This window comes from Podarcis filfolensis (assembly GCF_964270895.1).
Source record: "Podarcis filfolensis genome assembly, chromosome: 12".
Taxonomy (NCBI): domain Eukaryota; kingdom Metazoa; phylum Chordata; class Lepidosauria; order Squamata; family Lacertidae; genus Podarcis; species Podarcis filfolensis.
In genome coordinates, this window is record NC_139614.1 from 54,564,725 (window position 1) to 54,592,132 (window position 27,408).

Sequence of the window (27,408 nt, forward strand, 5' to 3'; positions counted from 1 at the left end):
GATGTGCATTCAAAAATTCAGGCTCTGTGGAACTGTGGAAATACACCTCTGCACTGGGAGCTATAATCATAGTTTACCTGCACAATCTATATAGCATCCAGTTTTATCTTTTTCCAAATTGTTTTGCTAGCAAGTGGTACGGTAGAGAACAATAGGAAGGGTCACAGATGTTGGGAATAATCAGCCAGAAGCAGCACCGAGAATGGAAAATAGCTTCTGAATCTCCACCCCACACTGACTACAAGATTCTTAGAACGGCGAATGATTTCCTCACAAATTGACTTGAATGGGAGAAGCCATAAAGAAACCAACGACAAGGAACTAAAGTTAGAAGCCTGACTTAACTCTGGCAAAGCTATTTTTGAAAATGCAGCAACACAGAAATCCCAGGGCAGCCACTGACCTCTATCTGGAGTTTCAAGTTGTTGGCTATGTTTCCCCTGCCATCACCAAGCTCTGCCATCCAAATCCAGAGAAGGGACAATCCATGACATTCTAAGAACGTCTTCAGGCAGGCCTGGGAGTGAGTATTCTGTGAAGAGAAAGAAGGGGGGCAGGGAGAGAGAATGACCAAGAGACCACACAGCCACGTTTTCACAGTCACTGCAAACCAGCAAAACTAAAGCAGACAACTACCCAACAAAGCAAAAGAAAAAAAGCACACACACACACTCTTGGCAAGGATGGAGCTACCAGAAGGGTGCTGCAAATAGCTGTCAACTTACGGATTTGAAAATAAGGGATCAGCAGCCAAAATAAGGGATTTTCAGAGCACAGGTATGTTCGACTTCTGAGCCCCTCCGAGCCAAAGGCAGAAAGCCCAGCCAGCAGCCAAACGAAGCCTCAAGTGGTGGTTCCCACAGTGCAGCAACCCGGCTAAGGGGATGCAGCAAGGAAAACCACCGTCACCTCTCCGCTGGGAAGCGCTGAGCAAAGGTGAGTCCCGAGGCAACACGGCCGATTTGATCAGCACAAGGCATGCAAGCTCCACCCCCCAGTCGTTCTTAGACTCCTTAATGGGTGAGCAACGCAGCCAAGCAACACAGTTGGAGCCTCCCTCCTCCCTGACTGGCACGGAGGGAGGGAGAGGAGCTGCTTCCTTTGAAACCCGGGAAATTTAAGGGACATCATCAATAAGGGACAGCAGCGGGACACAGCGCTGGGTAAGGGACTGTCCCGCCAAATAAGGGGCGGTTGACAGCTATGATGCTGCACCCAGTATGGCTTGCAAGCTCCTGATAATGGTCATCTGGCTGGCCACTGTGAGAACAGGATGATGGACTAGAATGGCCACTGGCCCAATTCATCAGCCAGACTCCTCTGATCTTCTCATGCTAAAGTCAAAAACCCACCATCATCAGGCAGAACTGCTTCACCATAAGCAACAAACATGTCCATGGTCTGAAGAGCTAAGAATTATTCCGATATAGGTTTCATGACTTAGATCTGAGAGGCCTCATGTGTAGCTCTGGGAAACTTACTCCCTCAGGCAACTGTAAAAAGCAATTTCAAAGGGAGGCTCCAATCTGAAACTGCTGAACGGCAATGCATCCAAAAATCTAATTCTATTCATTTCAGTCTGAATAGAGACCATTGTTTCCTTTCCCACTGAAGGTGTTATTTTACCCAGCAATTCCAAGAGTTTTCTATTGTCAATCACTGCTAGCTGCAAAAGGTGACTGTGCTCATTGCGCGTACATTTTAAGTTCTAATTGCATTTCCACTCTATTCAGCAAAGCTGAATAGATGACCGGGGGTGGCTAACCTGCAGCCCACATCCGTGCAGGTGAGTGGAGATGTTTGTGACGGAAAAGCCCAAACTCTGCAATTTGTAACAAGATGGGAGGGCAGGAGGTCTTATGCAGACACAATTTGGTTAGATTGTGCTGGGATCAACAACAGGTTTCTGATTGCACCATGACTAAAGGAACAAAGGAACAGTGGCTGTTCCTCCTTTGAAAACAGAAATACGAGAACTCTTCAGATCTAGCTCCTGAACTAAGGGGAAGAAACAGGTTCTCTGTAAGGCAGAGAACAGAAGCAATTAAAAATGTGATAGTCCTAATACTAACAAAGAGGGAGATTAAATTAATGATGCACTACATAAAACAGTGAATAAAAGTAAAAAACGGCATGTAACCCTGCCATAAGCAGAATCCCATCTGTAGGTTCAATGACAGATAAAATATCATGAAGTTGGAAATGTGCCCCCTCCCCCAAGCAAGGCTACTTCAATCCCTCAAAACTTCTCAGCCCCACCATTAAAAGTGAAATATTAAATTAGAATTTATTTAACTTCTTTGCCAACCACTTGCAGGTCAAATAAAAGAAGGAATAATCACCTGTATAAGTTTGAGACAGGTGAGCTTTTGCTCCAGAGTCTCGATTCGCACCATCAGCCGAGACAAGCTGAGAACTTGATTTTTATCTGAAAGTCCTTCTCCGTTTTCCAGGAGTGCCTCTAATTCTCCATCCACCTGCCAAAACCAAAAGAAAAGTTGTACAAAGTACAAGGGCACTTCCCTCCCCCAACCCTTTGCGATTTGGCATTTATTCGGAAGGAGAGTTTATTTACTAGTGGGAAAGGTTTGGAATAGGTCACAATGGATTTCCAGAGCGCTGAAGTTACAAGTTGCGGAGAGATCAAATGAACCCTAAGCAGGAAGAATCTTCCTTATTCTACAGGGAGCTCCAATGCAGTTGACCTCGATCCTGCCTGCTCTTTGCATCCAAATGATAAAAATGTGCCCTTTCCCTTACAGGGCCAAATTTGTTCAGACTATTTTGCATTGGGGGGGGGGGGGGTTTCAGTTTCAAGACAGTGGTCTGAGTCTTTTCCAACCTGATTAATTCTGTAATTCCAGCAAAAGCCACTAATTTAACACCAGTACAAACATGCTAAAAATTTGAATTTGGGTGAATTTGGGTGAATGATTATTCCAGCAAAAAACACACAAACCAGAATTTGCACATTACATTTGGAGCATGCCTGACACTCTCCTGCTGCAGCCATAGTCTAAATGTTCCACATCACACAAGTGGCCTGAATCGTGTGGGGCTGATTTCCACGTCTGCAATGGAGGTATAGCTTTGGCACGGGAAGCTACCGTATGATGCAAAGAGTCAGGTGTTCCTGATGTGAAGTGGCGCTGGCCATGGGGGGGGGGGGGTGGAACAACTTTACTGAAAATTAGGTAACTGGGGAGAGTGCTGGCAAGTCCAGAGATGGTGGAGCCAAAACCAGACTGTAAAGCCACACCCCAGTAAAGGGATCGTAGCTAATGGCCAACGCTACTGGACAGATCTGTCCCACTTGCTTTGTTCAGGATGCTACGGCGCTTTTGTGGGCCCAAGTCACTTTGAATGACAGTAACAGCTACGTGGTTTTGTAGGTTTGGAGCATCTGACTGTCTGAACCCAGCAGAGGATCATGCACCCAGTTCTGCTTTTTGAAGAAGTCACAGGAAGGAATATGAAAATCAGCTGCTGGTTTTCAAAACCTCTCAACCCCAGTGGTACACATGTAAGTCCCACTGCAGAAGACAACAAAAACGAAGCTTCTCCTTCCCAACCCCTCCAACACTCACCGAATCCTTTTTACGAGACCGCTCCTTCTTCATTTTGCCTCCTGCTGCTCTAATGCTGACCCGGTTTTCTCCCCCAAGGTAACCCCGGCAGTTGGCAGAGCCACAGAAACACTTCTGTGCCTCTTTGCTGTTTTGGAAAGAAACACATAGTACGAAAATGAATCGCTTGAAAATTCCACTGTTATAGAGTTCAGCTCATTTGATTGTCCTATCCCATGGCCTTCTTGAAGGCAAAAGCCAGCATTTGTTAAAAACCAGAGCATCCATTCCCAGCTCAAACCCAAAAGTATATAGAAAGGCTTTATAGTGCTCCTGGAAGGATCTTGGGCTTTGATCAGCTTCTTAGAAAAGAGAGTGACGAAATCAGTTGTACAAATGCTTAACTGCTTTTTCTTACAATGTTCATCTTTTCTATTCAGGTCTTAAGGTAAAGGGTAAAGGGATCCCTGACTGTTAAGTCCAGTCGCGAACGACTCTGGGGTTGTGACGCTCATCTTGCTTTACAGGCCGAGGGAGCCGGAGTTTGTCCGCAGACAGTTTTTCCGGGTCATGTGGCCAGCATGACTTAGCCGCTTCTGGCGAAGCCAGAGCAGAGCACAGAAATGCCATTTAACTTCCCGCTGGAGCGGTACATATTTATCTACTTGCACTGTGTGCCTTCAAACTGCTAGGTTGGCAGGAGCTGGGACCAAACAACGGGAGCTCACCCTGTCGTGGGGATTCGAACCGCCAACCTTCTGATCGGCAAGCCCAAGAGGCTCAGTGGTTTAGACCACAGCGCCACCTAATTAAAGATAAAAGCTCTCTGAGCGGCTTTTGATACCGTTAACCAGATGTAGGGAATTATGGGTCTTCAAGTTGTTGCTGAACTACAACTCCCATTAGCGCTTGCAGTCATTGGCCAATGGCCAGGAATGATCAATGGGATCTTCCTGGAGCTGCAGTGGTTCTGCTCCCATCTAAGGGTTTGGTTTCAGGAAGTGACTGCCTGTTAGCCCCTGGAAAGTGTAACGTGGATGCCACTGGGTCCACCATCTGGTTTAATATCTACATAAAGCTGCTGAGTGTGGCCATGAGGGGAATAGGACCAATCTGTCACTAACACCCTGTAACATCTGAATCAAGGTGAGGCCAGACCAATAAACTGAAGCTGAATCCTGCCAAGGAGGAGGCTTTGTGGGTATTCCTGGTATGGAAGATAGTTCTATTACCTGCTCTAGATGGGGTTGTAAAAAGGTAAAGGTACCCCTGCCCGTTCGGGCCAGTCTTGCCAGACTCTAGGGTTGTGCGCTCATCTCACTCGATAGGCCGGGAGCCAGCGCTGTCCGCAGACACTTCCGGGTCACGTGGCCAGCGTGACAAGCTGCATCTGGCGAGCCAGCGCAGCACACGGAACGCCGTTTACCTTCCCACCGGAGTGGTACCTATTTATCTACTTGCACCCGGAGGTGCTTTCGAACTGCTAGGTTGGCAGGCGCTGGGACCGAACGACGGGAGCGCACCGGGGATTCGAACCGCCGACCATGCGATCGGCAAGTCCTAGGCGCTGAGGTTTTACCCACAGCGCCACCCGCGTCTTTGTACTGTGATAAATTCTTTGTACTATGATAAATTCTTAAAAAAATAAAATAAAAGCTAAGCACAATGCTTTCAAATCCAGCCCGTGAATTCTACTGAAATAACCACAGGCTGCCCAAACACATGCCACAGAAGAATGGATAATTATTGTCACTGGCATTGCCAGAAGTTCAAAACCTGACCTCGAGTTGAACTCCCACCACTATTTCCTTTCACACCATCACCTATTTTTCTTATTTGTTACTTTTCCTTTGCTGATCTCATGCGTGGTTTGGTCTATACAGCATGCTAGTCATTTATGCAACAGGACAACCAAAAAAACATATTCCAAGCATACTGCCAAATCTGACGTCTCCAACAAGCACCACTCAGGTTTTAAAGGATTTACAAAATTACGGCACAAAATTATTCCAGTAAAACAGGGTTCAAGGGTAAGCAGATTTTAACTAACTTGAAAACTGAGCCTATGATAGCTCACACATGAAGAGAGTACTTTATGGCAGATGAAGTTGATGGACTACATGGAATTGGCGGAAATGACTGGCAGAATCCGAGACCAGGGAGAAGAGTCGGTGGAAGAGGATTGGAAAAAATTTAAAGCCTATCTACAGAAATACTGTAAAATTAATGAATGTTAGAAGGATGCTGGAATGAAGTTGTATGGCTTTAGCAGAAATGTTATAAAGAATTAAGTAAAAATAGATTGTTAATGGGCCAAAGTGGAAAAATTAAGGTTAGATTGTGTTAAGATAAATTATAGAACAAAAATTGAGAAAGATGGAAAGGATTTGCTGAAATAGCTAATTGAACTAGAATACAAAAAAGGGAGGTGTGAGGAGGTCGATGAAACAATGAAAGATAAAGATATGGAAATATTGGATGTGTTTTTAATTGTTTTTGCTTTTTTGTTTGTTTTGCTGTATTGTTTTTTGTTGTTTCTTTTCTATGTATTGTAATGTATTGATTTGTTTTGTTTAACTTTTCTTTTCTTTTCTTCTTTTTGTAATCTTTAAACTTTTAATAAATATTATTAAAAAAAAATAATGAAGAGAGTACTTTAGTTACAGCCTGCCCACCCCAGCAGTAACAAAATGTTCTCAGGGCAGTTTACGACAACAAATAAAGTTAAAAATTCAACACATAAATGACAAACAACTTATGTATTGTTCAAACAACTTTGGTTCCTCCTCTCCCATCAAAATCAGTTGGAAAATCCCAAAGTTTTCCTCTGCTCTGGTTTTTTATTTTTCTTTTAGAGAAAAGTAACTGATTCTCTTTTGGGGAGCATCCACTAGGAGAGACTATTCTACTGTGGTACAACAACACAATTAGGTTATGATTAGGGATATGCACTCTTTTAGAAAATGCACTGTTGTTTTTAACTTCATTCTCGTCGTCCACCTTGAATACTCTGTAGCCAGGCGGAAAATAATGAAAAAAACCACCCACACATTATCTCTTCCAAACCAAGTGAGAACAAGAGCAGGGGAAACACGAATGAATCAGCTAATGAGCACCTGACCTCCGTAGTTCAGAAAATATGACCTACGTTTGATTGTGCACAAGATCACTTTATTGGCTTCTGTTCAAGGATGGTCATTTATAAACAACAAAGCAAGTAAGTTAGGTCAAGACCTACCCGTATCTCTGGAACTGGTAGTCAAAGGTTAGCTCTGAGCCTGACGGAACAAGTTTTGTGGTGAAGAAGCCAACCCGCAGCTGTCCGTTCACTGTCCACTAAAGTTGGGGCGGGGGGAGAGAGAGAATAAAGATGATTAGAACAATATGTATATCCATGGACTGTGGGCTCTTGCTGTGTTTTTTAAAGGGCATCTATTCTAGAAAAGGCTCTATCTCTGGAGAACTCAGCAGACGCACAAATCTCTACGCCGAGAGAATCCAAGCAACGGGAAAACATACTTCACGCCCAACTTCGTTTTAACTGCAATGCTTGGGAGTTCACAGCGCTCCGCTTACATTAGGTATGCTGACGCAAACTCGTTTTGTCCCCCTTCAGAAATGGATGGTGTTAAGAAACAGCCTTAGTTCCTTTCGGTATTAAAAAGCACTCACACAGCTTTTAAACAGGCGTGCTGTGCTTTGCCTCATCATCTAACACCTTGGGGGGGGGGTCCTAAATTGTGCGGGGATCCTCTGTAAGTAGAGAGGTCTCTCTGTTCCACCCAGACACCCGTAAACTCACGGAGGCTTGACATAATAAAGCTGACGGGCCAGAGGAAATGAACCTATGCTGCCAATTCTTGTAGTAAGGTAAAGGGACCCCTGACCATCAGGTCCAGTTGTGGCCAACTCTGGGGTTGTGGCGCTGATCTCGCTTTACTGGCTGAGGGAGCCAGCGTACAGCTTCCGGGCCATGTGGCCAGCAGGACTAAGCTGCTTCTGGCGAAGAAGAGCAGTGCACGGAAACGCTGTTTACCTTCCCGCCATAGTGGTACCTATTTATCTACTTGCACTTTGACGTGCTTGTGAACTGCTAGGTTGGCAGGAGCAGGGACTGAGCAACGGGAGCTCACCCCGTCGCGGGGATTCAAACCGCCGACCTTCTGATCGGCAAGTCCTAGGCTCTGTGGTTTAACCCACAGTGCCACCCGCGTCCCAATTCCCGTAGTACCCCAGTATAAAGCAAGTGGCACACAAAACACTACCAAACCATTCTACGTACTAAATCTTATATTAATAATCCAAAAATTAAGAGAGCTATGTACAAGATCTACTACAGAAGCCACAAACAGAAAACTCTTTCAAATTGTGTCCAAAAGGAAGATTCAGTCTTTAAAGTTCCTTTAGCCAGGCTCCTGTAGATATTAACAAAGGTAAGTTTGATCAAACGAAGTGTCGGTGATGTTACGCACAAGAGTTAGAGTTTTGCCCATGAAGAGTCCCTGGCTTCTTCAGTAAAATCTCTCTCACAGTTTTGATATAGTTATAAACATTTACGTCCATATGTTACATTTCTTCTTAGATTAAGTTACAATATTTAATTTCTTTCTTCAGGAAATTCTCCCTCAGGATCTTGGTGTGTTTACATACATTCAACTTCCTATAGCTCTCTCAATTTTGCGATTATTAATATAAGATTTGGTACGTAGAATGGTTTGGTAGTGTTTTGTGTGCCGCTTATGTGCCGCTTACTTTATACTGGTCTACGACGGGCCAGAGGAGGCAGAGCTTGGTGGTGTAACCCCCCCTCCATTTGCCCTCAGGATATTTGTTTATATGCCAAGAAGACAAGCGCCTGAATTGGACTCAGACATGCCTCTGGCCAGGTGACGTTGTCTTTTACGCACCTGGCAGGCCACGTGACCCCCAAAGCCAATTTCGGTATTCTTATACTGCTTGCTACTTCAGCTCTGTGTGCTTTGAAATAATAAATTCTGCACATGTGCACAATTGCTTCTTTGCTCCTTCCTGGCCACCATTGAGCCCATCTTTCAAAGATCTTTTGCCTGCCCGTGTCACAGCATTAATCTGCTTCTGCTCCTAGGCAACGTTTCTCATCAAAGCCTTTCCGCACTTGGGATCTCCTCCGCCCGTCTTCCCTGGCTGACTCAGCCACTGAGCCTTCGGGCAACTTGGCCCTTGGAAGAGGCAACACTTCTTGCTCAGAATTCCAGCTCCCCAACACCCTCCCAAGCCTGTTTGCAAACATCTGAATGCTGACAGCCTCCCGCCTTGGGCAATAAAAATGTTCGTGAATGCAGTGACCTCACAGCAGTTCAGCCAATGGCACATGCAAAATGCACATGCCTGAAAAATGAAGAAGAAGAAAAAGGAACCGTGTTAAAATCTATATGGAAATGGTAAGACATGGACAATTTGCTGATTGCCAGGGCTCAACTTTGGAAATTTATCAGCGTGCCTTAACTGACCTAGTTATTTGTATAAAATTTTATTGCCAGTGTTTAATATTTGCAAACATGTTTAAAATCATCAAAAGCAAAATAATATCAGGAATACAGCCTATGTGAATGCCATACCTAAGCTTTAGAATTGAATACTGTAATGCATTCTAAGTGGGGCTACCCTGAAGACTGTCTAAAAAATGCCACTAGTCCTGAAAGTGACTGTCAGATTGCTGAGTGGCACAGCTCGTTGAGACCACATAACACCAGTTCAGAGTTATATATTTCTGAGCTGAATTCAAGATACTACTATTGACACACAGTTTGAATGACTTCATTTCTGGCACCAGTTTAAAGATGCATCTTTTTTACTCGGGCTTTTAGATGAAGTGAAGCAACATGACTTGTTGCTAGTTGTATGTTTTCCCTGTGGTATCGTACAAAGATTTTGAATTATTTTAAAAGGTTTATTTTTTGTGTATAAAATTGCTTTATGGTAACTGATTAACACGATTCATGTTGATCTGTTTGGTTTTATGTTATCTGAAGTTCTAATTTATAAATTATAAAATTATATAGATTTATATAAAATCATAGAGGTGACGCTCCCCGCACAAGAACACTCCCAAAAGTGTTTATCTCTGCTGACATTTCACAAGATGAGCATACATTTTAAAATGCTCTTACCCCGCACATCAAAGTCCAGCAAGTGAAGAGGGGTAAAAGCCTTTTAAAATGTGTCGCTCACTGTGCTGGCTATCCATATGCCTTATGGTCACTTCCATGTAAAGGAGCTGTAACATAAACCCTCATTTAGGCCAAAATCAAGCATAAAACTGCATCAGTTTCTTCCTGCGACTCACTTTCTGCGTCTCACAGTTTGGCTCGCAGCTGTGGTTCATAAAACGAGAGCAGTTTCCTTTCTGGGTGGCATCTATTATCTGAAAAGGAAAACATTTGTTTGTATCTCTTCATTAAAAAAATGGAGCCTGACCCATATTCAAAGACTTTCTACAGGGTTTCAACTGGAATTCTGTCTGCTTCAAGTGTTGTTAGGCCACACTGATGGAGAAAATGATGGTATCCTTATAAAGAACTAATTCGACTTATGTTAGAATTTACTTGTATTAGCAGTAGCCTGCAACTTGAAAGGATCACAAGACCCTCTGTAGAAGTTGTGGGGCTTTCCTTACAGTGCACGAAGTACACCAGCAGCAGGAGAGAGAAAAACAAACAATGGGTTCACGCATGCACAGTGAACTCTTAAAGTACTCGGACAATGCACAGCCTAAACACTGAAAACGATTTGTAACTCACCTCATCGTTTTTCAACGCCATGAAGTAGTAATGGATATTCTTGCTTCGGGCATACTCCTTCACTCGGGTTTTGAACTCTTTGTGATCAAGCACTTCACCACAGTATTCCAGTACAAAAGTGTTGCTGAGTGGGCCCAAGAAAGAAAGAAAAAGGCCTAAGACATAGCAGCAACCTGGCTTCGACCTATAATACATTAAACAATCTGAATCTGGAATATCTTAGGGACTGCCATCCTCCCAATAGGAAACTAACCTCCTGAGCTCTGTGATCTGCTAGAAAGGTCCTGCTCAGAGCTCCACCTCTTAGTGGTGCTCGATTGGTACCCACTAGGAGCGGGGCCTTCCTGGTGGTTACTTCAACAATGTGAACTTTCAGAAAGTGGCCAAGAAACTCTCTCTTTTGCTAAGCGTTTGAGGTTGTTTTCCAATGATCTGCCGTCAACCAGGAATGCTTCACTTGGGGGGAAAAAATCTAATTTTGCCTTGTATTCTGTAACTGTATTATTTCTTTTTATTAAGCATTTTGGAGATTAGATCTGAAAAACAGTATACAAATACTGTTGAGAAATGACTAGACACTAATTAGAAAGAGAACCATGATTGAACCAAAGCCAGGGAGCTTGAACAATGCTGGGCATAGTTGTGTGTTAATTTTAAAACAGGGGTTCACTTAACTTATTAGTCAGAATAAACAGTACTGGCTTAGATGGACCAACAGCCTGGTGGTAAAACAGTTCCCATGTGTTCAATAAAAAAGATGGCATTTGCAAGAAGTATACATCATGGCTCTCACCTGCAGCTTCTGAGTCCTGTTAATGAGCTCCAGGCTCTACCCACACATCAGCCTAATTTGGACTGAATACAACACAGAGTGTAACACGCCTGTAACGTGGCATCACCCTGTTTCTCCTCTACGCGGCCTAGGACCCTCGTACCTACGGGACCGCCTCTCCTGGTATGCCTCGCGGAGGACCTTAAGGTTCACAAATGACAACACTTTGGAGGTCCCAAGTCGCAAGGGGGTTAGACTGGGCTCAACGAGGGCCAGGGCCTTTTCAGTACTGGCCCCGACTTAGTAGAACGCTCTGTCACAAGAGACTAGGGCCCTGCGGGACTTGACATCTTTCCGCAGGGCCTGCAAGACAGAGCTTTTCCGCCTGGCCTTTGGTTTGGACTCAGTCTGACCCTTATGGTTCCCTCCCCTTGTGGTTTTGATCTATGGGCTACTTTTAAAATGAGGCTGCATTTTAAATTGTATTTTTAACCTGTATTTTAAATTCCCCCCCCAATAATATTTTTATTGTAATTTTACTGGTGTTAGCCACCCTGAGCCCAGCTCTGGCCAGGGAGGGCAGGTTATAAATAAAATATTATTATTATTATTATTATTATTATTATTATTATTATTACTACTACTACTACTACTACTATTACTACTACTACTACTACTACTACTACTATTACTATTACTATTATTACTACTGCCTTGCCTTCTCCTGGGGAGGAGTATAAAGGTGTTCTGCTTTGATCCTGCTGGCCTTTGGCCTCTCTATGACCAGCCTTCTCCTTCCCAAGACATCCAATATGTCCATCTGCAGAGCACATCCTAACAGTGCATTCATTCACTGGTACATGGAAAAGTGCAGGCCCATATGATGCTTATACAGTGGTGCCCCGCAAGACGAACGCCTCGCAAGACGAAAAACCCGCTAGACGAAAGGGTTTTCCGTTTTGGAGGCGCTTCGCAAAACGAATTTCCCTATGGGCTTCCTTCGCAAGACGAAAGCCCATAGGGAAATCTCCAGGACAGCGGGGAAGCGCAGCGCGTCTTCCCCACTGTCCTCGGACCTCCTCCGAAGGCTGGCGGTGGGGCGGAGAGACCTTCTCCCCGCGCCAGCCTTCGGATGGCTGTCCTGAAGACTTGCGGTGGGAGGAGGGTTTTCCTTCCCACCGCCAACATTCAGAATGCTGTTCTGAATGTTGGCGGTGGGGAGGAAAAACCCTCCTCCCACCGCAAGCCCCGGGAACAGAGGAGAAGCGCTGCGCGCCTTCCCCTCTGTTCCCGGACCTGTCCTGAAGGCTTGCGGTGGGGAGAAAAGCCCTTCTCCGCACCGCCAGCCTGGCAAACGGTCTCCATAGGAACGCATTAATTGATTTTCAATGCACTCCTATGGGAAACCGTGCTTCGCAAGACGAAAAACTCGCAAGAAGAAAAAACTTGCGGAACGAATTAATTTCGTCTTGCGAGGCACCACTGTAGCTGTTCCAAAGGCAAGGGAGTGGGAACAGCCTCCCTCTGCAAAATCCCTCTGCTGCCCAGACTGAAACCTTCCCTGCTGCCGTGCCCAAGAGGGGAAAACTGCTAAGCTGGAGATCCTTTAAAACGAGGGAAATCTTACGAGGGTAGGTCTTTTGCTGCTCTCAACCCCCAGCCTTTCTTCTCTGTCAGAATGACTTCAACATCTGCATGCTGCTTCCTCTGAAACCGCCGGTTGGAGCAGTAGTCCCCATTGGGGCACCTTGAGGAACTAAGCAGAAGGAAAAATTATGTATGCGTTAGTAACCATGTGGATATTCACTGGCCCGCTTGTAGCCGACACTCTCTAAATCACACACATGTTTCTCTAAAGAAGCACAACAAATCCTGCAAGTCTCAGGTTTTGAACTTAGGCACCATGATGTAAGGGACACGGGTGGCGCTGTGGGTTAAACCACAGAGCCTAGGACTTGCCGATCAGAAGGTCGGCGGTTCGAATCCCCGCGACGGGGTGAGCTCCCGTTGCTTGGTCCCTGCTCCTGCCCACCTAGCAGTTTGAAAGCACATCAAAGTGCGAGTAGATAAATAGGTACTGCTCCGGAGGGAAGGTAAACGTAGTTTCCGTGCGCTGCTCTGGTTCACCAGAAGCGGCTTAGTCCTGCTGACCACATGACTCGGAAGCTGTACGCCGGCTCCCTCGGCCAATAAAGCGAGATGAGCGCCACAACCCCAGAGTCGGTCACGACTGGACCTAATGGTCAGGGGTCCTTTACCTTTACCATGATGTAATCGTACTCTCAGATTAACGAACATTCCGGCATTTTAAAAAGAATCATTAACATTTGTACCTATTCAGCATGCAAACTATTTTACAAGTCTTAATGCGTCTGTTAAGCCAATGTATGAACATCACATATAACATACCAGTAATTATCACATTCAAATCTAAGATCTATCACATGAAACGAAGACCCAAAAGTTTTGCTCTAAAGAACCATGAGTATCCAATGAGATCTACTACATTGAGCAAGACCCACATGGACCTAAGGTGGGGGTCACACAAGAGTCTTCTTGTCTGATAGGTTCATTTTTTTGATAAAAGGAGAAAAATAGAGAGAACTGCCAAAGAGGAAGAAAAAAAGGGAAAGGAAATAAAGACAGAACTGTTGGGAAAAATGAATCAGACTGGGGAAAAAGATGAGTCCCTGGTCTACTAGAACTACTGTTCTAGTAATATCTCCTCTCCTATCCAGATAGAAACTTCACACCAAAATGCCTAGGCGACTATGGACATGGTTCTCCCTCAGGTGAGAACTCCCTGAAGTTCTTCACTTCAGATGAAAGCTTAAATAATACACTTCTCCTCTGTTACAAAAAAATAAAAGAATCCCTGCACATGGAACATTTGCACGCAAAGAGAAAGCGGTTTAGAAACCTGCTCCCTGACATTTAATGAGTTTTCCGCCAACCTGATGACCTCCACATGTTAGACTGGAATGCCCATCAGCGGCATCCAGCTTGACTAATAGTCAGGTCTGATGGGAGTTAAGAGTTATATAGTCCAAAACATCTGGAAGGCACCAGATGGGGAGGAAGGCGGAGCTGGTTTATAAAGCAGAGTATTCCACCATGGGTGATTCCCATTCCCACCCGCGGTATGAAATGGTAAAGCCCAGACACGGGTTTATAATCCTAGTCAGACCTAAGAGATGATGACAGAGAGGTTTTGTCCAAATAGCAAGTTTTAAAGAGGCATTTGATACAGCTTCCCTTTGCCGGTTGAACTAAACAATTCCAGAATCCTCCAACAAAAGGAAAAGAATGCAACTATCACGCTGTATGTACTTTTAACCCTGATATTTCCCTCCATCCTGACTTTCAAAAACTCCAGTACAGTACACTAGTACCAGAAACTTGGTGCCGAATAAATTTGAGTGTTTCTGTTTGAATGATGACAGAAGACTACTATAGGCACTTTTTATCTGAAGTATGGAAAACGTATCACTGGGAAGCAGTATATTTGCATAGAGATTTTACTTTCTTGGGCTCCATGATCACTGCAGATGGTGACAGCAGTCACCAAATTAAAAGACGCCTGCTTCTTGGGAGAAAAGCAATGACAAACCTAGACACAGCATCTTGAAAAGCAGAGACATCACCTTGCCGACAAAGGTCTGTATAGTTAAAGGTATGGTTTTCCCAGTAGTGATGTATGGAAGTGAGAGCTGGACCACAAAGAAGGCTGATCGCCAAAGAATGGATGCTTTTGAATTCTGGTGCTGGAGGAGACTCTTGAGAGTCCCATGGACTGCAAGAAGATCAAACCTCTCCATTCTGAAGGAAATCAGCCCTGAGTGCTCACTGGAAGGACAGATCCTGAAGCTGAGGCTCCATGACTTTGGCCACCTCATGAGAAGAGAAGACTCCCTGGAAAAGACCCTGATGTTGGGAAAGATGGAGGGCACAAGGAGAAGGGGACGACAGAGGACGAGATGGTGGGACAGTGTTCTCGAAGCTATCAGCATGAGTTTGACCAAACTGCGGGAGGCAGTGGAAGACAGGAATGCCTGGCGTGCTCTGGTCCAGGGGGTCATGAAGAGTCGGACACAACTAAACAACAACAGCACTGATAGAGGGTTACATTTTAAGGTATGTTCTATCCCCCCCCCCCGATATCTATTTGGAATTTATCCCAGATTTTCGGAAAGAGGAAAACATGATCTCAACATTTGTAATACACCTTTTCATTATGCTCAAAGCTGCTTACAAAGAATATAAGCTTTACAAGCAGCAAGGCAATCCAAACCAGTCTTACATTTCCTCCAAAGCAGTCGCTTCTACAACACTTCAAGAAGCAGATTCACTTGACCGTAATCAACAAGAACGCACAAGAGAAGTGCGTTGTGCCTGCTGTTTTCAACAACCAGAAAGATTACTGGGTTTTACATCAAAACCTCTTTTCCTTGTGCTGTGTGTCATGATGCGGGCGTGTGATGACAGCAGCAGACTAACCTTCAAAAGGACACTTACCATTCTATCATGAGTAGACGATTAAGACAGTCTTCTCCACACGCCACCTCTCCTTGAGCTCGCTCATCTTTTGAAAGTGTGGGACATTCACACAGCATCCGCTTGATGTCACGGTGAGATTTATTCTTTTTCCTATGCAGCATTCCAGAAAACAAACTTTAAAACTGACCGCGTAATACCAGCTAGGACTGAAGAATTTATCCAAAATAAAAGTACAGCAGGCTTTTAAATTTTAACACATGGTACTTCAAAATGCCTTGAGGTAATACAGATGTTTTGAGAATTCCCACTGATTTGACACAAACCCAAGTCAAAACTGCAGTGGGATTGACACATCAGCCAATAGCATGTGTCAGGGACTCAGGAGCAGGAGCTCTGGGGAGAGAGGAAATGGAGAGCGAAGGGGAAGAATCCGAGGGCAGCGTAGGGGAGTATGACAGTGGCCCGAGAGATTCCATGAGCTTCTCCAGCGAATCAGAAGATTCCCAGAAGGGGGCGCCTATGGTCAGAGCAAGGGGGGGTCCCAGGGGGGACGCACCAGAAACAAGGAGACAGAGGGGAACCCCAAAGCAGCAGTGGGGGATTGGGACCAGTCTCCCCACCAGAGCGTAGTGGGGGGGAAGAGTCACATGTGTCAGGGCCAGCGTCTCCTCCAGCTGGGAGAGAGAGTGAGTCAGGGCTGACCACGCCTCCAACGGAGGGGAGGTCAGTTGCAGCTAGCCCCCCCAGAGGGGGAAGCAGTGACAGCAGCAGCAGTGAAACGGTCAGGAGGAAAGTTACCGGCTGGGCGCGCGCGCCAAGTTCAAATGTACAGGCGCGGGGAACAGCAGGAGACCCGGATGGGGAACCAGCTCCTAAAGCCCGCCGGAGGGAGGGGGAAGGCTCAGGGGATTCAGCGTCAGAAGAGTCTAGAAAGGGCGAGACCCCAACGGACAGGCGGAACCAGAGGCGGAAAGAGCAGAGGAAGAGGTGGAGTAAGGCTAGAGTCTTAAACTGGTGTCTGGGGGGAGGAGACTCAGACGGAGCATCAGCGGTCTGACAGTTGAGACGTAGAGCTGCGCGCTGCGGCTCTGGAAGTGAAACTGAACTTCAATAAAGACTTTTGTACTTAACAAAGAAGCAGCGTTGGTCCTTTGTGAGCTGGGACCTTGGGCAGCTCTGACAGCATGAGTTTTTTGCATCTTGAAGAAATTCACAATTTCAGGATCAGGGTGCTAATTCAACCAAGTAGGTTTCCAACTCTTTCTTTTGGTGGGAACAAAACTTTAAAATGTTTCTGGGTGCCTTCAAAAGGCTTATAAACTAAGCAGGTGCTTCCAAGATTGTAACACTTGAGATTTTTACAGTAGCCTTAACGTTTGCTTACGTTAATATGGAATTATTACTCACTCCTACTGAACAGCACACTGAATATAAAACTACCTAATACAACATAAGGAGTATGTAAAAGGGCCAATACTCGTTTTGGATGGGGCTCTTTCAACCCCAACTGGCACTCTGTACCAGCCTGATATACTACTATGAACCACAACGTCATTTCCCCCTATTCTAATATTCTTACTGCACACTACAGTGGTACCTCCGGTTGCAGACGGGATCTGTTCCAGAGGTCCGGTCAGATCCCAAGGTTTCCGCAACCAGAGGACCGCTTCTGTGCATGCGGCGAAACCCAGTAAAAACAAGAGGGTTACGTAAACGGAAGTTTGACTGTATTATACTACCCTGGACAAACAATTTTCACATTACATTTATGGCACGCTATTCCCATGTTAGCATAAAAGGCGTTTTTAAAAGTAAGAGGCCTATTACCTTTCCGTCAAATACACATTTTCTTCAATGAGGTCGAAGTAACAGGGCATTTTCCCTTGCTTGGCAAACTCTTTCCAACGCTGCGAGTCCCTGAAGTCCTCCATGAAACACAGCGGACGAACCATTGAAGAGTCCTGAAGTATCGCTGGCAACCGCTCTCCCTCTGTCTTGACCTTCTTCCTTTCCCGGTAGTCGGCATCGCTTTCTGAGTCACTCTCTAAATCCGTCCTCCTTTTCTTCAACGGTCCCCGCTCTTTCATGTCATTCTTATCCAAAACCTTATTCGCCTGCTCTTTCCTCTCACTTGGGGCCATTGGTTCTTTAGTGGAGTTGCTGCTTATCTCATGGGCCTGCACCGAACCCTTCTCTCTAGGGTCACGTGACTGGAACTTCACCGACTGGTTGGGGAAGAAGGCATGGCTTTCGTCAACCCAGCGGTCAACTTCTTCATACTCTTCATGGTCTTCTGTAAGCGAATCGGGAACCTGCCCTTGCACTTGCTCGTAGCTAATCTCAGAGGGTCTATTGGTCAACCCTGGATCCCAATAGCCATTGTCATGCCAGTAGTTATGAGGCCCAACAAATGTTCCCGGAGCTGGGGGGTAAACGTAACCTGGGAAGATGCCATAGCTGCTATCAGGCTGTTGGTATGTACTGCTTGGTTTCTCTGGTTGGGAGAAATCCCACCCCAAGCTACTCAAGTCTTCTGCCGAATGGAAGCCATCCTCTCTGGAGAAATCTCCAGTTTCCATGGGCTCGCCAAAACCAGACTTCCCCTGCCTGCTGTCAGGCTTGGAAACACTGGCCTGCAGCCTGGACATATTGTCAATCATTTCAAAGTTCTTGGAAAGATAATGCAGCTCCCCCTCTTGCGATACGTCAATTGATCGAGCCACAGACATGCTTTCAGTTAATATTGATCTTTCATCTGGGTTTGGCTTGTGAAGAAAACCTGTTGTCTGCTCTGACTGACTCGTACTGTCAACGCCATCGCTCTGAGGATGGGGGATACCAGGCCGGAGGTCTTCACTCTCTGTTCTGTTGAGCTCAGTAGATATCGCTAGCCTCCCCTCTGCGTCTCTAGAAGGCAGATACTTGCTTTCATTTTGCAGGCCATTATTAGATCCCACATCATCCGGCATTTCTTCACAGAATGGCCTGCTGGACTCTGGCCTGCCATCTTCCCAGTGATCCACATAGCGTCTGTTACTTTGGCTGTTCCGGGAGGAACATGAACTGCTCTCCTCCATGGTTATGGTAGAATTCTTTGGAATGACCACAACTGACTGAAGGCGGTTCCTTGGAACACTGCTATCATCTGAATCAGAGTCCTCTGTGTCACTGTCATCACTCTCCTGTTCACTCACACTTTCAGCTGTGTCAGAATACTCTTCGTGGTGGATGGAAGTGAGCTCAGGGGTACTGCCTCTACTGTCACATCTGGGCACTTCGGCAGCAGTTTCTGTTTCTTCTACCGTCACAACAATATCGCAAGATGGGGACAAAGCGTCTGAAAATGCAGATCCTCCCAAGGAGTCATCGCTTTTTTCATTTACCACCAGGACTTCAGGAGCGTGGGCCTTCAAGTCAGCAACTACAGTTCTTTCATCAAGGACCACAGAGTCTTCCTCATCATCTGGCTCCTCTTTCTCAGAGTCTTCTGCTGGCATCTCTAAATAATAAGAGTGCTCGTTTTTAAAAGGCGATTTTGTTTTCTCTACAACGGAATCAACATGCGAAACATCCAATTCAAGTGCTACTTCGGGACACTCCAAGAGTTCTTCCTTCTTTTCCTCCCCCAGAGTTGTCTCTGGGTGGGACAACACATTTTCGGAAGCCTGTTGTTGCTGCGCAATACACTGATTGTCGAATTTCTCTTCCACAATATATTCTTCTGTAGAAGAATCTCTGACTGGGCTGCACTCTGATAAGCTGAAACGTCTAACACGTTTTTCATCCTCATGAGCAATTTTTGACGGATTCTGATCTTCGACATCAGCGTACGTAAACTTTTCAGATGACTGAACCTCCACAAAAGGTTCGGGACTAATTGTTGCATTGGAAGGCTCAGCTTCAATTTCAACTTCTGAATAATACAAAGAAAGAGCTGCATCATCTGAAAGATAGCAGGAGACTGGATCTTTGGTTTTATCACAAGGATCTGTGAGATCATCCGCTTTATCTGCATGTATTTTAGAATTATTTACATTCACAATACAAGAAGGTACACAATCATATTCAGAGGGAATTGACTCTTCCGTTTTTTCTTTAAGAAAACTGTTGGAGTCACTCAGGAGGACAAGAGAATCATCTGCATCGTGTCCTTTAGACTGATACACACACTGAAACCCATTAGATGGTAACTTACTCAAATGTGGACTATTGACTGGAAGCAGTGGCTCAGTTCCGTCTAAACTATCATCAGATGTTACAATTTCTTCGATTTTGGGGACACGGAACAATGCCCTATCACTGGGCCTTCCTTCTGGAGATCCATTTATATTCAATTCTACTGGAGAACAAGTTCTTAACGGTTCATGTTTTACCTTGATTACAGACTCCTCTTCCTTAATACTGTCATGGCTATCAATTCCTGCAAGTACATTTGATTTAGAAATAGGAGACATCTCTTTTGATTCATTTAACTTTTTGAAAATAGGTGAATCATTCAACTGATTTAACGGAGAAACAGTCCTTTCTGTTTCTGGCTTCTGTGCAATAGCAGTTTTCGTTTCACAGCTTTGTACACAAGATGCCTCCAAGTCTATACAATTAGACTGCTCTCTGGTTTCCTCAGATTCTGTACAACAGAAAGAACTTTTAAATTTATCAGACTTTGGAGTAGATGTCTTTGAGGAGGAGGACTTGTGTCGGGAAGAACTTACACTGCTCTCTGCTTTAGAGTGGGATGCTCCCCCCCGATGACGCAGCTCATTGACTGGAGAGCACTTTTTTGATACGTCACTTTCTGAAGTCCTTTTGGAGTCCCTGTCTGATTTTGTAGGCTTTCCTTTTCTCTCTGAGTCAGTATGAGAGGATTCCAACTTGCTATCCCGCTCTGACTTTGAGTAAGAAAAAGAGGTCCTAGAGTCTCTGTAAGATGAGGAATGAGAAGATGTACGCCTGGAGTCTGTAGACCTGGTGTATGTCCTCCGATACTCTTCTTCTGAATCAGAGCTCTCTCTTGTCCTGCTATCCACGTACGAACGAGAATATCGTGTCTTCTCTCTGTATGGTGAGCTCCTGTGGTACCTCCGGTCAGAGTCATAGTAATGTGACCGTTCAGATCTGGAATAGGAAGAACTGGTTCTGGAACCTCTCTCCGACCTAGAACGAGAACGGGATCTGCTTCGCCTCCTCTCTCTTTCAGATCTGGAACGGGAGGAAGAATACCTCGAGTCTCTCTCAGATCTGGAGGAGTAACTAGAATATTTTTCATCCCTTTCAGATCTAGACCGTGACGAACTTTTCACCTGCTCTTCAGTTCTGACGGAAGTAGAGCTCTTTCGCGAATCTTTCTCCTTCTCTGAGCTTGTCGATATTTTAATCTCGTGAGATCTCTGACTTGAAGAGGTCCTCACGGAATCTTCATCAGATTCGGAACCTGGCAATGCTCCATCAGACAACTTCCTCTTGGAACTCTGTTTCTTAGAACTTTGAGAAGAAACCTTTGAAGCACTTGATACGTCCTCCTCCCTCCCAATATGGGAATCTCCTTTCGCTGGGACTGGTTCTGCTTCCTCAGGGATAACCTGAGCTAGCTGTTCTTCGGAGCCTTCCAACACAGCATTTTGCTTAATGTTCAGTTCTAAAGTTTCCTGAGCTGCTTTCACTGAGGGCTCCTTTGCTATGCGGACAACAGTTTCTACAGGCGATGGCAACAGAGGTGCGGCTGCTGTCTGTTCTGCTACTGGAAGTTGTGGCAAAATTTCTGGGGTTAGTACTGGTTTTGGCGCTGGTAGTGTTTGTGGAGGGGGCGGAGGAGGTGGGGGAGGAGGAGGAGGGGGTGGCGGCGGTGATGGTGGCAATTCCACGAATTCTGCTGCAGTAGCTGGTCCAACAGTTGCTGGTGGCAGTGGCATGGTGGCAGCAGGGGGCAGCTTTGTTGTAACATTCAGCAGATGTTTCTTAAAGTGGATCTTGCCCAATTCCACCTTAGGCTTTGGGGGTGAAAATTCCTCCACCACATCCGGATAATCCCCAAGATCCAGTTTAAATTTAGAGGCAATTTCAGTTTGAAGAGGTGTGCCCAGGGAGCTCGGAGCCTCGTTTTGCTTGTCATTCCCAAGGCCGGTGAGAAATCTGTTCTGCAAAGTTTTCTTGGTTAGACTGAAGCTGAAGGACACCTTTTGTCTGCCTTGTTCCTCAAGGTTAACTTTTGTCCGGGTGCCTTTGGGCAAGAAGCGGCTCGATGCGACTCCTTTGAACACTGTCCCTTTGACAAAGCCAGGTTTCTGCGCATTTTCCGTCTTGCCCTAGAACACAAGAAATAAGCTGGTGAAATCATGGCGTTAAAAACTGTACTCACATTACAGCAAGAAAGGGAAAGAAAGGGAAATGCAAAAAGGACCAGGAGGCAAAAAAATAGGGTTGGGGGTAACAGCGGTCCTCTAACATAGAGTCATGAGTCGCTTAGACCAGTGGACAAGCTTAAGATACCTAGAAGCCTTATTATAAACCTCAAAAAATATCACCTGACACATGTTGGGCAGCTGCTGTTAAGGCTTCCTTGTGACCCAGGTAATACCCCAGTAGCTCATTTTTTGACCACATCCCCACCAGGCACTGCCCCATTTTCCCTTCTTTCGGCCAGGTGTGGGGCAGCTGTGGAATCAAGGTGCGTAATCAAAAAAACAGGAAGCCACAGAACACAAATTCTGAGCTGTGGCAGTGTAGATTGCAGTGTGAACATCACATTGGATTAGAATTGGACTAGTTTACCCTTGGGATCCTTTCCAACTCTACAGTTTTTTATTCTGTGATTGACTGTGGAATACCTTTCCTCTAAGACCCACCTGGTGCCAACCTTATTTGCATTTTTAGCAATTCTAAATAACGAAACAAAAACTATGATGCCTCTCATCTGAGACGTCCCAGCCATGTATTCTCCTTCCTTTCAAGCAACATGAAACTAAACAAAAGCTTAAAAACAGTTCGGCTCTATCCATTATAGTGTGTGTTTTTGTATGTATGCACAAAGACACACACATATATAGTTGTATTGTATGAATATGTTAACGTTTTATATTCTCCACTCCACGGTATAACATACAGGCAATGCCTAATTGATGTGCGTCCAACTGACCATGCACACTAGCATCACACTGAACCTGAAAGTAACTTTAAAAATGGCAAAAGCGGCCCTAAAAGACCCGAGAATGGGCAAAAGGGTGTGAAAACAGCACCTAGCAATCCCTTGAGCCTTTGCAAGTACAATCCCAGGAGCCCTTGCAACGACCATTCATTGAGGCCTGCGGAAAGTTGGAGTTTGAGCAAGGAAGTTGTGATGGAGTTTAGCATCTGGTTAAGTGCAGGTTTTTAAAAGGGTTTTACAAGGGTTTCCAGAGGTTTAGAGGGTGTTTGCAGGCCTTTTCAATTGTGTTTCAAATATACACGATTTCACATAACCTGTGGCTTGGCTCCTGAACAAATCGGCTCCTGAACGCCGCAAACCCAGAAGTGAGTGTTCTGGTTTGTGAACGCTTTTTAGAAGCCGAATGTCTGACACGGCTTTCGCTTGAGTGCAGGAAGCTCCTGCAGCCAATCAGAAGCCGCACCTTGGTTTTCAAACTGTTCCAGGACTGGGAGCCGAACAGACTCCCAGAACGGATTAAATTCGAGAACCAAGGTACTACTGTATTTCTGTTTTTAAAAGTCACTTGGAGAACTTTTAGGTAAGAAATGGAATCATACTAATTCTTTTTCAAAAAAAAAGACACAAAGAGACATAGTTTAGAATATACTCACATCATTTTCTTCTTCTCTGTTGTAGTCCATCAAGAAGGCATGCAAAAAAACAGGACAGAGAAAGCATGAAAACTAAGTGGAAACACAAGGCGCTTGCTTTTCAGGTAAAATTGCTTTGCCTGTGCTGGCTATAAAGAGGGTCCGATCATTTATATATATAAAAAAGGCATCACTGTTATACACTTAAAAGGTCTGTTTTCTCCAGGCTCCATTACATTTAGGCAAAAGGGGGATACTCTGGCATCTCATTCCTGTATCTAACAACCTGTTAAAACAAAATGGGAGGAATCTTAAGCTGTCTGCTTCCAAGGAGAATATAGCATGTCAGGGTCCCAGCAGTGCAGAATGTCTATCTTAAAGGTATGTCTTACATCTCTTAATCCCTCCTGTGTTACAATTCATTGGGATTTTAGAAATAGGAATTGAGGCACAGGACTGCGTATGCCAGCCACCTCCAAGGAGGAAGAGGTATTTAATTTTGGAGAGAAATCATTTTCCAGAATTTTCACATTCAACATACATTTATAGGGTAAACCTTGTTAAAGCAAATTAAACTTTCCATTTTCAATTATTTTTCTTCTTCATACACCCCACCCCCAACTCCCAACATGTTCCGAATGATTCAGCTTCTACTTTTACTAACAAATTAAGGTGGAGAAATCATATTTTCTAGCAGGAAGTGATGAAAAATAAGGTAAAATAGTAAAAATAACAGAGAATCCATATAGCGAAGGCACTGCCTCTTGCTCTTACACCCTAAAGGACAAATAGGTTATTTAGTGATCTTCATAGGAATATGATCTCCCATCACATTCATCACTAATTACTACAATTAGCACATTCTAAAGCTCACAGCTCAGTGACACAGTACATATTTAGAATGAAGGACTCTGATTTCGATCACTGGACTCTCTAGGTAGGGCTGAGAATAACTCCTAAAAGGCACTTTATAAAGCAAGTTTAATGTTCTAGTCACCACATTCGTATTTTACTCCTCCTTTGTGGTTAAACTCTAGTCTGATTTAGTGCACTTTGAATGGGTTTGTCTTCCACTGTACTGAGCAAATTATTTGCTTCTGAGTTACTACTGTAAAACTACAGAAAAGATGCTATTTTTACATTTCATGCTTCAACCAATGGGAAGTTCTGAGATGGACATTCTAAACCAGGGTTTCCTAAACTTGGCTCCCCAGCTCTTTTTGGACCACAACCCCCATCATGCCTAGCTAGCAGGACCACTGGTCAGGGATAATGGGCATTGTAGTCCAAAAACAGAAGACCCAAGTTTGGGAAAGTCTGCTCTAAGGTGTAAAAGCAGTTAAGTTGGTATCTATCTCCAGTGCAATCACAATGGCTCCAGGAATGATACCACAAGCACTCCAATAAGACGCATACTAAAATATATGTTATTTTAGTCTCCACCCCCATCATTTGGCCTGGACCCTGAGGTCCTCCTCTTGAGGGTCTTCTGGCGGTTCACTCACTGCGAGAAGCAAAGATGCAGGGAACCAGGCAGAGGGCCTTCTCAGCAGTGGCGTCCTCCCTTTGTTTTTTTTAAAAGATATTTATTAGAGTTTTACAAAAAACAAAGGTTTACAGAATAAAAGAAAAACCAAGAAAAAGAAAGATTTAAAAATACATAAAAAAGAAAAAATAGAAAAATACAAAAAACAAATCCCTTTTTTGATGTTTTTAAGCTCATTTGCTTGTTTCCTTGACCTCCTCACACCTCCCCTTTTTGCATTCCCATTTACATAATCAATTCAGCAAATCCTTACCCTCTATCATTTATCTTAGCTCTATATCCTAACATATTATGACTCTATCTTTTCATCCATTTATCAATTCATTTTTGCATATTCTTATTAACTTTTGTTGCTGAATACCACTTATTGCCAATCCGAACATAATTTTAACATTCATTAATTTTACAATATTTCTGAAGATAGTCTTTAAATTTCTTCCAGTCTTCCTCCACCAACTCTTCTCCCAGGTCTCGGATTCTGCCAGTCATTTCTGCCAATTCCATATAGTCCATCACCTTCATCTGCCACTCTTCCAGGGTGGGTAGATCTTGTGTCTTCCGTGGCGTCCTCCCTTTGGAATGCCCTCCCATCAGATGTCAAAGAGATAAAGAACTGCACAACTTGTAGAAGACATCTGAAGGCAACCCTGTATCAGGAGTTTTTTTAACGCTTGATGTTTTTATTATGTTGTTAGATATGCTGCAAGTTGCCCAGAGTGGCTGGGGAAACCCAGCTATATGGGCAAGGTATAAAATGAATAAAAACAAAAATAATTGGAATTATTTTTAACTATTTTTATAAATGGAATTTTTTAAAAACGTTCCTGTAATTTTTACATACGGAACAGTTTTTAATTGTAAAATCAGCATTTCTCAAAAACTGTTCTCTCAAAACTGTTTTATTACTAAAGAACACCATCTGATGAAAACAAGAACACCAGAACATGTACAACTCAGCAAAGTGACACGCCTCCAAGCCAAGCCGTGGTGATTTGGTAGCTCTGGAAGCAAAACACATAAATGTCTCATTGGGCTTTGCAGGCCCAGAGCAAGCCATTCAACAAAAGGCCAGCTCCATGCAAGAAGATAGCATTCAGTGAGTTAATAAATTCTATGGAAGATACTATACTACAAGTAGTACCAGCATCTCAACAGCATTTTTGTTAGCTTCTATTTTTCCTGCATGAAAACATTTCAAGATAAACATAAACTTCCACTGTTTTATGCCTTTCACTCCTGCCAAATAAATAAATGCAAGAAATAATTCCTGCTTGAGGTCCCAGGCCTCAGAGAGGTTAGGCTGGCCTCAACTAGAGCCAGGGCCTTCTCGGCTGCGGCTCCAATCTGGTGGAACGCTCTGTCACAAGAGACTAGGGCCCTGCGGGACCTGACATCTTTCCGCAGGGCCTGCAAGACAGAGTTGTTCCACCAGGCCTTTGGTCAGGGCGCAGCCTGACTCCCTCCGCTGGTAACCTGCACAGAGTTTTGCTTGATGGTTGCCATCAACTTGATTTTAATTAATTTTTATAGTGAAATATTTTTAGAATGTTGTTTTATTTGATTGTTTGACTATTTGAATGTTGTTAGCCGCCCTGAGCCCGGCTTCGGCTGGGGAGGGCGGGATATAAATAAAATTTATTATTATTATTATTATATTCTTTAAAAAAAAAACTTGACAGGGCTCCTTCTGTGTGTGACCGCAGACAGAAAGGGTTCACATAGTGACCAGGAAAACATAATGGCGTTACAGAGTCAGATTTGGCTTTGCGAGTGTCTCCGAAAAACAAGATGAATCCCTCCCAATCTGATCCAACGTCTCAGAATACACCTCTTCATCCACATGCTGCCGCAATTTCATGCAACGGGAGCATCTATCTGCTGCTTTAGGAACTGGGAGATGTTTTCCTTTTCTCACCAGATGTACATGCCCAGCAGTCGAAATTTGCCAGGTGCATTGCGCACCTATCGGCCGCTTGTGGCCAAGTGAAGATGCCCGGGCGCCAGGATGGTGCCTGACGTCTCCACAATCTGGAGGTGCCTATTTGGGGATCCTTGGATCTTGACTGTTTTCACACACTAGATACAAATCCTGTAGAATTCCATCTGTTATCTGCACAACCAGACGAATTTCATGAACCCCAAATCATAGTGACAGATACGGCTTTCAAGCTGTCTGGCCCCAGAATGGCAACTAGGCATTCCATTTTGGTGACTGTGACCCTGGTTTAAGGAGCCGTTTGGTGCCTATCTGATATATCTGAGTTTCTAACACTGCACATGCAAACTGTTTCGCACAATTACACAAAGGCATGCAAAACTTCGCTAAACTGGGAATTTCCAGGGGTAAAAAAAATCTTTGTGAAATGCAAATCCCTCCCCCCTTCAGGTAAAAAAAAGGGGGGGAAATAAATAAATAAAGATGAAACACTTGGTATTCAAATTGGGGAGCATGTACTACTCGATTGCTGGGAAGCA

At 44.5% G+C, this 27,408-nt stretch overlaps 2 protein-coding genes and 1 long non-coding RNA gene across 4 annotated transcripts in view; 1 reads left to right on the forward strand and 2 right to left on the reverse strand.

The window, feature by feature from the left end:
• LOC310746227 (cathelicidin-related peptide Oh-Cath-like) overlaps positions 1-27,408 on the reverse strand; it is a 520,941-nt gene that overhangs the window by 270,425 nt on the left and 223,108 nt on the right. The window lies entirely within an intron of this gene.
• SETD2 (SET domain containing 2, histone lysine methyltransferase) overlaps positions 1-27,408 on the reverse strand; it is a 94,055-nt gene that overhangs the window by 46,125 nt on the left and 20,522 nt on the right. For both annotated transcript variants that reach the window (XR_014540442.1, XM_083579054.1), the window contains exons 3-12: positions 23,409-23,424; positions 17,442-21,916; positions 15,633-15,764; positions 12,745-12,873; positions 10,346-10,469; positions 9,892-9,969; positions 6,805-6,902; positions 3,588-3,714; positions 2,343-2,477; positions 404-532 (exon numbers count right to left, since the gene is read on the reverse strand). Coding sequence is in view for 1 of the 2 variants with exons in the window: in XM_083579054.1 (XP_083435180.1) it covers positions 404-532; positions 2,343-2,477; positions 3,588-3,714; positions 6,805-6,902; positions 9,892-9,969; positions 10,346-10,469; positions 12,745-12,873; positions 15,633-15,764; positions 17,442-21,916; positions 23,409-23,424 (5,443 nt within the window). In the remaining variant the exon portion in view is untranslated. The remainder of the gene's footprint in view (positions 1-403; positions 533-2,342; positions 2,478-3,587; positions 3,715-6,804; positions 6,903-9,891; positions 9,970-10,345; positions 10,470-12,744; positions 12,874-15,632; positions 15,765-17,441; positions 21,917-23,408; positions 23,425-27,408) is intronic.
• LOC310746295 lies at positions 21,239-26,191 on the forward strand. Its single transcript, XR_014540594.1, has 3 exons — positions 21,239-21,377; positions 23,434-23,512; positions 25,845-26,191. It is a non-coding gene; the product is annotated as an uncharacterized lncRNA (long non-coding RNA).